Source organism: Diadema setosum, chromosome 22, assembly GCF_964275005.1.
Source record: "Diadema setosum chromosome 22, eeDiaSeto1, whole genome shotgun sequence".
NCBI classification, from domain to species: Eukaryota; Metazoa; Echinodermata; class Echinoidea; order Diadematoida; family Diadematidae; genus Diadema; species Diadema setosum.
Window position 1 is genome coordinate 30,568,457 of NC_092706.1, and position 13,408 is coordinate 30,581,864.

At 39.2% G+C, this 13,408-nt stretch overlaps 1 protein-coding gene across 1 annotated transcript in view; it reads left to right on the plus strand.

Moving 5' to 3' along the window:
• The window catches only part of LOC140245443 (presequence protease, mitochondrial-like), a 50,730-nt gene that overhangs the window by 11,981 nt on the left and 25,341 nt on the right, over positions 1-13,408 (plus strand). Inside the window, exons 6-9 of the mRNA XM_072325021.1 lie at positions 10,297-10,393; positions 11,291-11,451; positions 12,031-12,157; positions 12,685-12,773. Coding sequence (XP_072181122.1) covers positions 10,297-10,393; positions 11,291-11,451; positions 12,031-12,157; positions 12,685-12,773 — 474 coding nt within the window. The remainder of the gene's footprint in view (positions 1-10,296; positions 10,394-11,290; positions 11,452-12,030; positions 12,158-12,684; positions 12,774-13,408) is intronic.

Below are 13,408 nucleotides of genomic sequence, written 5' to 3' on the forward strand. Positions count from 1 at the left end.
ATACACGCGCCAAAAGGGGTTGAAAATGTGTCCTTTATTTTTTCCCGATAAACTCTTCGAATTTCGTAATCACACACACACGGCCGAATTCATGAATACTTTTTTGCGCCTATTTCTACCTCGTCAGCGGGATTGTGACGATTTCATAAATTACTTCGGATGTAATCTTTTGTGATGCACGCACCAGCTAGAATGGTTGAAAATGCGTTTTTTATTTCTCCCCATAATCTCTTCGCATTCCGTAATGCGTTCTTAAAAGATATACGACACGGCCAAAAATCATGATTCTTTTTGCGCCTATTGTTTCCTCAAACTTCAACGGGATTGCGATGATTTTATGAATTATTATTCGGCTGTAATCTTTATGATGCACGGGCCAAAAGGAGTTGAAAATGTGTCCTGTATTTTTCTCCCAATAATCTCTTCGCATTTCGTACATGCGTATACGACACGACCGAATTCACGATCCTTTTAGCGCCTATTTCTACATCAAATATCAGCGGGACTGCGATATTTCGTTCATTATTTCGGCTGTAATCTTTTGTGATACATGCACCAGAAGGGTTGAAAATGCGTTCTTTATTTTTCTCCCGATAATCTCTTCGCATTTGTGCATGCGTTTTCAAAATTATACACTGCATGCAGGGCCGAATTCGAGGTTCTTTTTGCGCCTATTATTGTTTACTCAAATTTCAACGGGATTGCGAAATTTTCATGAATTACTACTCGGCTGTAATCTATATGATGCAAGCCCCAAAAGGGGATGAAAATGTGTCCTTTATTTTTCTCCCGCTAATCTCTTCCCATTCGTACATGCGTTCTTAAAAGGTATACGACACGGCCGAATTCACGTTCCTTTTTGCGCCTATTTCTACCTCAAATATCAGCGGGATTGTGGCGATTTCATGAATTACTTCGGATGTAATCTTTTGTAATGCATGTACCAGAAGGGTGAAAATGTGTTTTTTTATTTTTCTCCCGATAATCTCGCCGCATTTGTGCATTCGTTTTGATAACCAACACGGCATGCAGGACTGAATTCAAGATCCTTTTTGCGCGTATTATTTCCTCAAATTTCAACGGGATTGCGTTGATTTCATGAATTGTTATTCGGCTGTAATCTTTTATGATGCACGCGACATAAATGTGTCCTTTATTTATTTATTTTTTCTCCTCTATAATCTCTTCGCATTTCGTACATGAGCTTTTGAAAGGTGTACGACGCGGCCGGCCGAATTCATGATCCTTTTTGGGACGATTTCTACCTCAAATATGTAAGCGGGACTGCGATGATTTCATGATTTTTTTTTTCTTCCTAGTATTATCTCTTCACATTTTGTGCATGCGTTCTTAAAAAGTACACGGAAGGGCCGATTTCGTGATCCTTTTTCCGCCTATCTTCATAGTGAGATCATTTTGAACGAATGAAAATATTAATTTGTGAAATGACTGTGTAAAATGAAACTGAACGCAATCAGATCCATTTACTGTATCGCTGAATATCGAATATGTTTTTACTTTTCTAAAAATCGACACAAGTAAATTAGTTCTAACATGTCAACTGCCACGCTGCTGCGAAGCCGGGATCGGATCGTGAGTAAAATGACCCAGAAATGCGTGCGCTTCTATTCTATCAATGCTTCTTGTCTGGCATAGTCCGGGAGCCAGCGGGGGTCAGCCTAGCTGAAAAGGTTACCAATTTCTATGTATATAGCAATTTAGTACATACGCCCCTAAGTATGGAAATGCACGTCTGGCTGGTCATCGGTGGTGGGTGTGGCCAGGAGGGCCAAAAAAAGGACCCCTCAAAATTAGGCTAGCCTAGCTGGAAAAGTAACCCCATGAAAACAACTGGAACTTGTTCGTTACACTTACAGGATAAATGAATGACCATTGCCAGACGTTTTAAGTGGTGGGGGGTAGCCGCCAGACGCTCTTAAAGGCCCAACTCCAGCTAGGCTAGCCTAGCTGAAAAAGTAACCTCATGAAAACCACTGGAACTTGTTCGTTACACTTACAGGATAAATGAATGACCATTGCCAGACGTTTTAAGTGGTGGGGGGTAGCCGCCAGACGCCCTTAAAGACCCAAATTTTTCCAGCTAGGCTAGCCTAGTTGGAAAAGTAACCCCATGAAAACAACTGGAACTTGTTCGTTACACTTACAGGATAAATGAATGACCATTGCCAGACGTTTTAAGTGGTGGTGGGTAGCCGCCAGACGCCCTTAAAGACCCAAATTTTTCCAGCTAGGCTAGCCTAGCTGAAAAAGTAACCTCATGAAACCCACTGGAACTTGTTCGTTACACTTACAGGATGAATGAATGACCATTGCCAGACGTTTTAAGTGGTGGGGGGTAGCCGCCAGACGCCCTTAAAGACCCAACTTTTTCCAGCTAGGCTAGCCTAGCTGAAAATATAACCTAATGAAACCCACTGGAACTTGTTATTTACACTTACAGGATATATGCATGGCCGTTGCCAGACGTTTTAAGAAGTGGGGGGGGGGGGGGGTAGCCGCCAGATGCCCTCAAAGACCCAATTTTAGACTATAGCCCTGATGGCTGGAAAAGTAACCTCCTGAAACCCACTGGAACTTGTTCGATGTTTGTATCTCACCTGATAAACACTGTCGACATAGTATTCTGGTGTTCTTTCAATAACGTTCCACACTTTTGAGCTATATGACCACCAAATTCACTTCTCAGATCATCTAATGATTGCTGTCAAGTGTTAATATTGGTGAAGTCCGACTACGTCAACAGTCAAAAAGTCAATGAACTAGGCCTATGCCATTTGAAAATCTCTGTAATCAGAAAGTCGATACCTGGACGAGACATCACTTCGCTTTTGCCTTGTTAGATGGTGAATATTTGTAAGCTTCCGTTTCTAATTCATACAGCACCAACATACATGTCTGGGAATAGCGGTAAAGAAGATTAGAGTCTTTGGCAGTAAGTGCAAAATTAAATTCTGTGCCTTATATTGCCTGTTCGGCAATATGGCGGACCAATAACTCTATATTATTAGTGTTATAGAATAAATGACAATGATGTAGTTCTGAAGCATACTTTTCATTAAATGCTTTTGCAATGACTCAATGTATACTTTTAATCGAACTAAGTATATATCCATGACTTGCTCATGAATTACGGCAGAACGATTCGGTGAGGAAAGTTTTCTGTCATGTCATTACGGAAGAAGTGAACGTGTCAATATTTTGCTATTGATTTTTGTTCCATAATTATTTCTGAAGTGATTGTATTTTCCTAAAACATTTTTTCTTTTATATATTATTACTTACGTTGCATCCAAATGCCTATTCGTTGAAAAAATGCGGGCCATGTATTCAAAGGTCAAAGATCATAGGTTAATGGAAGTAGGGCATACATTGTACAACATTTCACTAAGTTGTTGGTTTGTTTTTTGTTTGTTTGTTGTTGTTGTTTTTTTTTTTTTTGGGGGGGGGGCATGATTCAAAGTGTCCTAAAACCTTGTATAATACATGAATTTAGTTTTGTAGTCACGACTCTTGCTATGTATGATGCCAAACTCTTCCCTCTCATACAAATGCAGCCGTTTCAGGGAAATAATTATGATAATGATTGTTAATGCTGAAGTGGTTCATAACATTCCATTGATACTATTTATAGAATTAAAGTGAATTTGACAATGGTATATGATATCCGCAATTTACTCTTTGATAGGTTCTATCATCCGATTAATAATGTACAAATTGAGTTGATAGTCCCCTATTCAGTAACTACAAGTTAAGTTAGATAAGCTGCATTCATTTTGCACGCGACCATGGCGTTATAGCCAAAGATGATTGAATTCTGTAAAATCTGTGTGCCTGCACAGGATTGGAAAACGAAACAACTTTCTGTGTATAGAACAACGAAACAGAAACTGGTTCATGCATTATTCTCAGTCACTTTGTTATGCATAATGATGGTTTGCTCATTGCAGTTCCGGAATCTCAGCTCGAGGGACTCGAATTGATCCCAAATCAGTCGGCATGCGTGTATCACCCAAAACAATAATATCTAAACACAATTATAACTGCAGTCCTCCATAGTCTCTATTGGTTGCCGATAAGGGCTGGTATCAAGTTTGATTTTCATATTATTTACAGTGCCTTGTATTTAAATGTTTTCATCGAAATGCCCGTATACGGTATGCGTAGGGTATCTCAGTTAACTCTTTAAACCATAGTTGTAATCTACTTGCCAAGAATCTCATGTTTTCAATAAGCGTAAACTCCAAGACATGTCGTGATAAGGACTTTCAGACAATTGGCATCGTCATTATAAAACGAATTCCCCTTTTACAAGACACGTTTTAGATTTTAGATAGAAATATGGATTCGTTTGAATGCATACAAACAGCTTCTTAAATCCTCTTACATTTTGTTTTTAAGATATGGTGTATACTTTAGAAGTGTAAGAAGCATGCTCTTGTTTTAGAGGCTTTGAGTACTGGTAAGAAGCATAATATGTTATTCTTATAGATTATGTGAATAAGTACGCATTCAAACGTTTTGAATAAAACGTATCCAGACAACTGCATATCATATTTTCACCTCTTCCGTCATGCAGATGTATACTCTTGCCGAGAAGGTTAACTGTTTGATAGATATAGTGCTCACCTTTTTTTAATATTGAAAAGGTAATTGGGTAAATTTTTGGTTTCAGTATATTATTCAAACACAACTAAGTTAACTTTTACATTAACATTTTCACAACTCACAAATTCCACACGCACACACATTTCATGATTCACAAGATCCAAGTTACACTAATCCTATTTACTTTGCAGAGTGCAACAACATAAGTTATATTCTGAGCAAATAGGCTTACATCAGTTCGCACTATTCAAGGTTTAGAGTAGTTAAGGAACTATACCCGATTATGTGATGCTAAGTTGCACCTTGAGATGATGGGCAATATTGCCCCTATAAAGGAGCAGGCGGTGACACTGACTTGCTCCTTTAAAGGAGCAATTTTGCAGCAGTCATGGAGCAAATAAGCACCACATAGGTGCAACATCATACCAATAAGGCACAAGATTGCACCCTCAAGAGAGGGTACATTCTTGCATCCTTCGGGCATCCTAAAGGAAAGAGGTTGCGCCTTTTTCAAGGGGGCAAAGTTGCTCCCGAGGGTGTAACTTTCACCCTTTCTTGAGGGTACAAAGTAGCACGCAAAGTTCCAAGATTGCACCCTCAAAACAAGGCACAATCTTGGAACTTTGGGTGTTTCTTTGCACCCTCACGAAAGGATGTAAAGTTGCACAAAGATGTAAAGGCTACACGGGGTGCAAAGGTGCGCCGAAAGGTAAAGGGTGCAAGATCGCACCCTCAAGAAAGGTGCAACTTAGCACCCCTTAGTGTGGGTGGAAAGATGCACCCTCAAGAAGAGGACTGGTGCAACCTAGCACCACTTAGTGTGGATGGAAAGATGTATCCAAGGGAACATTTTCGCACCCTCAATAAAGGGTTCAACTTTGCACCCTCTCTGCAGTATTATTTTATACACACGTGAATTCCTTGTTCCTGTGAGCTATGTTTAATATGAGCGTGACCCAGTATTAGACACGTGTCAAGCCTTTGCAGACACAGAATTTTTTTCGTCATATTGTTTAAAGGTCATTTAAAATAAATTTAAATATATATTTATTTCTTTTAAGTTAAGAGGAGCAAAAATGTGGAGATCATGACCTGTGATACATGTTACGGAAAGTCTATATTTTTTTTTTTTTTCAACTACAAGGAATTACCTATGGGCTAATTGGATAAAGAAGCTAAGCATTACTTTTTTTCATCAGTTAATGTCAGTGCTGGTGTATTATTCTTGAAAAGTTGGCATCTAAATGTCCTCCAAACCAAGTACTTTTTACACTTATACCTGTGAGTTACGTTTCTTATGAGCATGACAGATCTGTAGACACGTGTCATAGTGGTTACAAACACTAAGTTTCCTTTGCTTTCATCGTTATCAAGAAGCGATTTTGAACAATTTCAGATGTTCTGGTTTTTTTCTATTTCGTTACGAGAAGGCAATAATGATTTCATGTAAAATATGTTAAGGAAAGTTGATAGTTTGGTTATTTTATCATTACTCATCTTCGTCTTCTCAACAAGAAGATGATACACATGAGCTCATTTGCTAAAGAAGTTGAAGGATGTTTAATTGCTGGTAGCCACGTAGGGGCTTTTGTCATAACATTTTGCATCTAAATCCCTCGAAACTAAGTACATGCAGTATTAGTTTATAGATAACATAGTATTTTTGTTGTTGCCGTGAGCTTATTCATATGAATTTTAGACATGTTTCTCATATGTTTCTGTCATATGCTTTACTGAAGAACAGCAAATGTTGAGTTTATTGCCAAGAGAGGTTGATCATTACTTTACAGTTAAGTTCATTGAAGTGCCGGAGCATAAACTTGTCTTGAAATATTAGCATCCTAAACCCTCCAAACCAAAATACGTGCAATACTAGACACGACAGGAATTCCTTGTTGTTGTGAGTTATGTTTCTTAAAAACACTGATTTTTTTCTGCTTTTGCAATGTACTATGTTCAAAAACACTCTTGAACAATTTTCAGATTTCGTTTCTTTCTTAAGAGAAGAAAACGGTGAGGTCATGTGAAGCATGTTCCTATAAGTTTTATTTCTTTAATAATTTTTCTTTACCCATCTCCGTTAATAATTTTTCTTTACCCATCTCCTCAACCGTAAGGTGATACGGTACCTAAAAAAGTCATAGGCCAAAGGTGTTGAGCTTTAATTCCCCCTTTTAAAGTAAATTTAAGAGCTGGGGCATTATTTTTAACAAGTTGGCATTTTAAGCGATGTACACCGAGGACGAGTCTTACTGAATGGATTTCTTGTTGCAGTAGAATTGTATTTTTTATGAGCTTGATGGAGTATTAGACAATTGTATAAAGTGTTTGCAAAAGCTGTTAATGTATTCCCTTTTGCTAATGTCCAAAGAGTTCATTTGCCAAGTTTTGATTGTCTTTTGTTTTAATCATCAGGGGTTTGTTTTATCATGGTCATAGAGGAAAGAAACTTAATTATATAAAAAAGCCTTCATGATATAAGAAGAGATACTGTAGTGAGACAATTTCATCAAAAGTTGTGATTTCCAACATTTCCAAAATGCAATTGATGAATATTTCTCCCCCGGGCACAGAAAGAAAGTAGTTCTTGGTCTTGTTTTTTTTTTCTTCACGTCAGTATGTTATAATACTCGCGGGTTTACGCCCATCCCACCAATTTCCATCCGGATACTGCATCCGGCCCTGCTTTTTTGTTTTTTATTTTTGTTTTACACTGCAAAGAAAATGAGAACACTGATGTTTGAGAAAAATCCCGACATGTTTGATTGGGCAATTCTTTTTTGATGTCTATCATTCTTTCCAAATAAGTTTTTTGGTTATCACTGAGGACAAATACAGATACCCTATTTCTTCTACCAAAACCACAGCACTGTATATTCTCATATTTCTATAGTATTTCGTCTCAACACTTGCCCTATTGATATTTCAAAGCATGTTTCCCTGTGCGCTCAAGAAACTCCCCCATTAAAGGAGATCTCCGGGTGATTCTCAGATTTTTACATTTGTACAACTATGAATTAGTCATACTGAGGGCAGAGTTCCAGAATTTGTGATAATTGAGGTGAAGAATAAGAATATTTTCAAAAAATAGAACAAACTGCAATGAACAAGGATGATGACATGGGAGAGTCACCATAAGAATGCATGAGTTGGGGCTCAAGGAAGCAGAACAAAAGAATAAGGTATGCATAGACAGGTGAACTCGCAAGCAAGCGGTATAGTTATGGAATTACACTGCTATTATTTCTGAAATATGTGAACCTTATAGCTGGTAAAATTGGGTCTTTGAGAGCGTCTGGGGGCTACGCCCCACCACTGAAAGCGTCTGGCAACGGTCATGCATTTATTCTATAAGTGTAAGAACAAGTTGCAGTGGGTTTCATGGGGTTACTTTCCTAATTTTCAGCTAGGCTAGCCTAGCTGGTAAGAGTTTGGTCTTTGGGGCGTCTGGCGGCTATTGTCTGGCAACAATCATTCAATTATCCTTTGAGTGTATCACAAGAACAAGTTCCAGTGGGTTTCAGGAGGTTATTTTTCCAGCTATATATAGGTTAGTCTAGCTGGTAAAATTGGGTCTTTGAGGGCGTCTGGCGGCTACCCCCCCCCCCCACCACCACCATTTAAAACGTCTGGCAACGGTCATGCATATATCCTGTAAGTGTAAAGAACAAGTTCCAGTGGGTTTCACAAGGTTACTTGTTCAGCTAGGCAAGCCTAGCTGGAAAAAGTTGGGTCTTTAAGGGCGTCTGGCGGCTACCCCCCACCACTTAAAACGTATGGCAATGGTCATTCATTTATCCTGTAAGTGTAACGAACAAGTTCCAGTGGGTTACATTAGGTTACTTTTTCAGCTAGGCTAGCCTAGCTGGAAAAATTTGGGTCTTTAAGGGCGTCTGGCGGCTACCCCCCACCACTTAAAACGTCTGGCAATGGTCATTCATTTATCCTGTAAGTGTAACGAACAAGTTCCAGTGGGTTTCATGAGGTTACTTTTTCAGCTAGGCTAGCCTAGCTGGAAAAATTTGGGTCTTTAAGGGCGTCTGGCGGCTACCCCCACCACTTAAAACGTCTGGCAATGGTCATTCATTTATCCTGTAAGTGTAACGAACAAGTTCCAGTGGGTTTCATGAGGTTACTTTTTCAGCTAGGCTAGCCTAGCTGGAAAAATTTGGGTCTTTAAGGGCGTCTGGCGGCTACCCCCACCACTTAAAACGTCTGGCAATGGTCATTCATTTATCCTGTAAGTGTAACGAACAAGTTCCAGTGGGTTTCATGAGGTTACTTTTTCAGCTAGGCTAGCCTAGCTGGAAAAATTTGGGTCTTTAAGGGCGTCTGGCGGCTACCCCCCACCACTTAAAACGTCTGGCAATGGTCATTCATTTATCCTGTAAGTGTAACGAACAAGTTCCAGTTGTTTTCATGGGGTTACTTTTCCAACTAGGCTAGCCTAGCTGGAAAAATTTGGGTCTTTAAGGGCCTCTGGCGGCTACCCCCCACCACTTAAAACGTCTGGCAATGGTCATTCATTTATCCTGTAAGTGTAACGAACAAGTTCCAGTGGTTTTCATGAGGTTACTTTTTCAGCTAGGCTAGCCTAGCTGGAGTTGGGCCTTTAAGAGCGTCTGGCGGCTACCCCCCACCACTTAAAACGTCTGGCAATGGTCATTCATTTATCCTGTAAGTGTAACGAACAAGTTCCAGTTGTTTTCATGGGGTTACTTTTCCAGCTAGGCTAGCCTAATTTTGAGGGGTCCTTTTTGTGGCCCTCCTGGCCACACCCACCACCTACGACCAGCCAGACGTGCATTTCCATACTCAGGGGCATATGTACTAAATTGCTATACACATAAAAATTGGTAACCTTTTCAGCTAGGCTGACCCCCGCTGGCTCCCGGACTAGCATGACCGCCGATCGCAAGCAAACGAAAAGCAGTTACACTGTACAATGCTTTCGTGCGCGTGCACGCATGTAAGCCAAAAAGGTAGCTAGCATGCAATGCATGCTATAAAACGTATCCTGCGGCCCCGCGCGGCCCGAACGTACTTATTACGACGGGTTGATGAGATGAAAAAAAAACACACACACACACACACAAAAACATTTTTAGACTTTTTTTCATTCTTTCTTTAGCTTAAAATGGATAATTTTGGGTTTAAAACCATTCACAAATTTGTAGAAGATGAAATTTGTGGAAAAAATAAACTTGAAAGAGCAAAAAAAAAAAAAAAAAAAAAAAAAAAAACGCGACCCGAAATTTCCGTGATTTTCGGTCGGTCGCGAAGGGCAAACAAACCATTTTTTTTTTTTGGCCTAATTGGATCTGGAAAAACACAGTGACACTCTAGGGTTGTGAATTCTGCTACAATTGAGTATGGATGTAATGTGTAGACTATGGTCTTTACCTCCATTGATGATGCATGCAGCAGAGCCATGGGATAGCACTGTGGCAACTATTATTTATACATGTAACTACACTGTATATTTTTCCTCATCTGATAGTGTGTTACTAAGTCACATTTTTAACTTTTTTGTTGTTGTAAGTGCCTTGATAATGACCATATTTGAAGGGAGTAAAATTTGTTCTTCTAGTAGAAGTAACAGTGAAAGATATTGCTACGTGTTACAGCACTGACAACTGTTCAAGATTGATTTTTCCAACTTGATTTCAGGCAGGAAGGCTGGAGGTTAGAGCATGAAGTCACACAAGATTCATCGTCTCCAATCATCTACAAAGGTGTCGTCTTCAATGAGATGAAAGGAGCTATGGTGAGAAGAGTAGAGCTGTTTTGACTACCTCATATGTTTAAAAGCTCAGAAGTATAATAAATGGTGGTGATGTAGATATCATGAGGATTGAAACTACAAGGAGCTAAAATGTCTTATTACTGTACAGATACTATGAGGTCATGCAAGTTTATAAAAATGATAAGAACTTCAAACCTTTACTTGTGTATTCCAGCGACATGACAACCTCTGAGATAACATGTGATCTTCCTTAACCCGTTGAGGACGGGCAGGGGCTGATTTTGCTACAACACGCATTTCCCATAGACACTTACCCGAGTACAATGTACAGTGTATATTCGGGACTCATCCTCAATGGGTTACAATTCCCTAGCCTTTTGTCAAGGCCCTCTCACTGTATGATGGCTGTAATGGGTGAGCACAACAGCACGAGGGCCTTTTAAGGTCTGCTTCACACATTATTATTCGTGACAAGTGAACCCTACTGAATATTCATATTAACGGGTTCTGGTCGATCCATGGAATAGCGTGCTCCCCACATCCTTCCTCTTGTGTTGTCCAGCGTGTTAGCATGCATCACTGACCACCAGTGGAGGTTTGTGGCATGCATTCACTGTATGCAAATTGGGTTTGCTCAGACAGACACTCAGATTGGTTGATTTTTTGCGTCGAAATTCAAAGGTATGCCAATCAGCCCATATTTTCATAATATACACTAGCCAAATAGTTGCTCAAAAATCTTTTCAAAGTTGACAAAATGACATTTATTCAATGTATTGATCTATCATAACTCTGCTGAAATGAAGTTCTATTTGTATAATTTGTTAGTGTCTCTGTTCGTAGTCCAAGCAAGTCATGTGACCTGTGAATATCTCTATGTTAAAAGAGCAGTGTTGTTTATTATATTCTATCCCACAGTCCAGTCCTGACCAGCTGTATGCACGCTGTGCTCAATCAGCTCTTCTTCCCTCTCACACGTACTCACACAATAGCGGTGGGGATCCACTTCAAATACCTGATCTAACATGGGATCAACTCAAACAGTTTCATGCTACACACTATCATCCAAGCAATTCAAGGTAACATGTCATGTGTGTTTATCCTGGCATGCAATAATGTAATGGGGGGGGGGGGAAGCTTGCAGAGCTTTACTAAAATGGACAGTGGTGAAGACTTTAGTGCTTTGGCAATGTTTCCACTGGTTTGTAGAACATAATTAAAAAAAATTAGACTAAAAGCTAATAGGTTTTGAATAGCACACCATTACAGTACGGTATTGCATTATGAAGTCAATTTGTAGTTTTGTAGGTTTTCTATTAATGTGTTCATGAAAGAGTATGTTGTAATCAGGATCATATTCTGGTTTGTTCTAGCTCATCAAGGGAGGATAGTTAGTCATATGTCTCAACCTGAAGGAGTTATTGTATGTCAGTCTGTGGTGTGCAGTTATTTAGGAGCCATTGTTTTGAGGAGATATTCATCCTGATGTAACACCTTCTGTTTTATGTTGATGGAATATGTTGTGTTTTTTTTTTTTCTGTATGTTATGTTTGAAGCAGAGTTTTATCTTCATAGCCACTGGCACAGTTTGACAAATGAGTAACTCACTTTATAGGTAATTCCTTTTGGTTTCTACTTGATGCTGTCTTAAATTACAGGTTTTATACATATGGTGACTTGCCAGTAGAGCGCCACCTAGAGTTGATAGAGGAGAAGGCACTATCTCACTTTGGCAGCATAGATCCCAACACCATGGTACCAGATGAAGTGAGATGGACCAGTCCAGTGAGTTTTAAATTCTTAGTTTACCATCATGTGGTAGATACCTCAATTTACTCCATAAACTTGTTTAGTGCACACCCTATAATGTCACTAAATAGCTTCAATGTGTCATTGGTTAAGTATACTAAAGATTTACACAGGTTAGAAAAGTGTGAACAACTATTGATTTGAAATGATCAAATTTTGACCATAGAGGCTGTGGATTTCCATTGTTCTGTAGACTAAAACTACATGTACATATGTAGGTCTACAAATTACCTGCACGGTCAAATTGAATTGAACTGGTTTATGGGCCCTGGCTTTGTTATCATCCAAGCAAATATACAACAAACATTATGATGTAGAATATAAATGTTCTGATGATGAGGTATTTTCTCTGGACATCTTCTTATAGAACATAGACTCTTGATTAAAAAAAAAGACTCTTTTTCAAAATATTTCTCCATATCTTTGCTGTTACATATTGTACCTAATGGACTGTTTAGTAAAGTGTCTTAAATTATGACTGAGATCATATTTCTGTTGCACAGCAAGAGCACACAGTATTTTGCCCTCCTGACCCCATGACCCCTGACCCCAGCAAGCAGACAGTACTGAGTGCAAGCTACATGATGGGAAGGTATGTCATGCTTGCAGAATTCACATAGTAATGTACAATGAACTAGCCTTTAGGGGGACTGAAAGTTTTGAGCCTCCAAGAGATGGTAAGAGGCAGAAGTACTTTATTGCCTTCATTGTCCCCCTGTGAGTCCACACACTTCCTGCAGTGGTGATTAAGTGTCTCCATGCCACTGTGATAGAAACAAGACCCATTTTGTGATCATTCTTTGCCTCTTTTCTCATTTTTTGGCCATAGGAGCTTCAGAAGGTTCGAGTAGTCTTGTCCATTGATAGAACAATGTACCTTCCTTCTGGAGGAACAGGTTATAGTCTACCGTACTATAACCAAGAAGTTTGGTGGGTTGGGTCAAGATATAATTAAGGATTTCATGGACCATATTAAATTTTGGTCTTTATATCCTAACCCTTTTAATGTTAGGCTCCAAACTTTTCGGTCACCCCTTGTATCTGCTTGACATTTTAACCTTTTAGATTTACATCATGATTTCATCGTGACATCATTGTAATAGTAACAGTTACATATAGTATACCCTAAGCCAAGTAAATGTGTATGTTGTAGGACATACAGGTAGGGACTGAGATTACAGTCTGTGGATCATAGTAGGCATGTAGGAGGGAATTGAGGTATTTGAA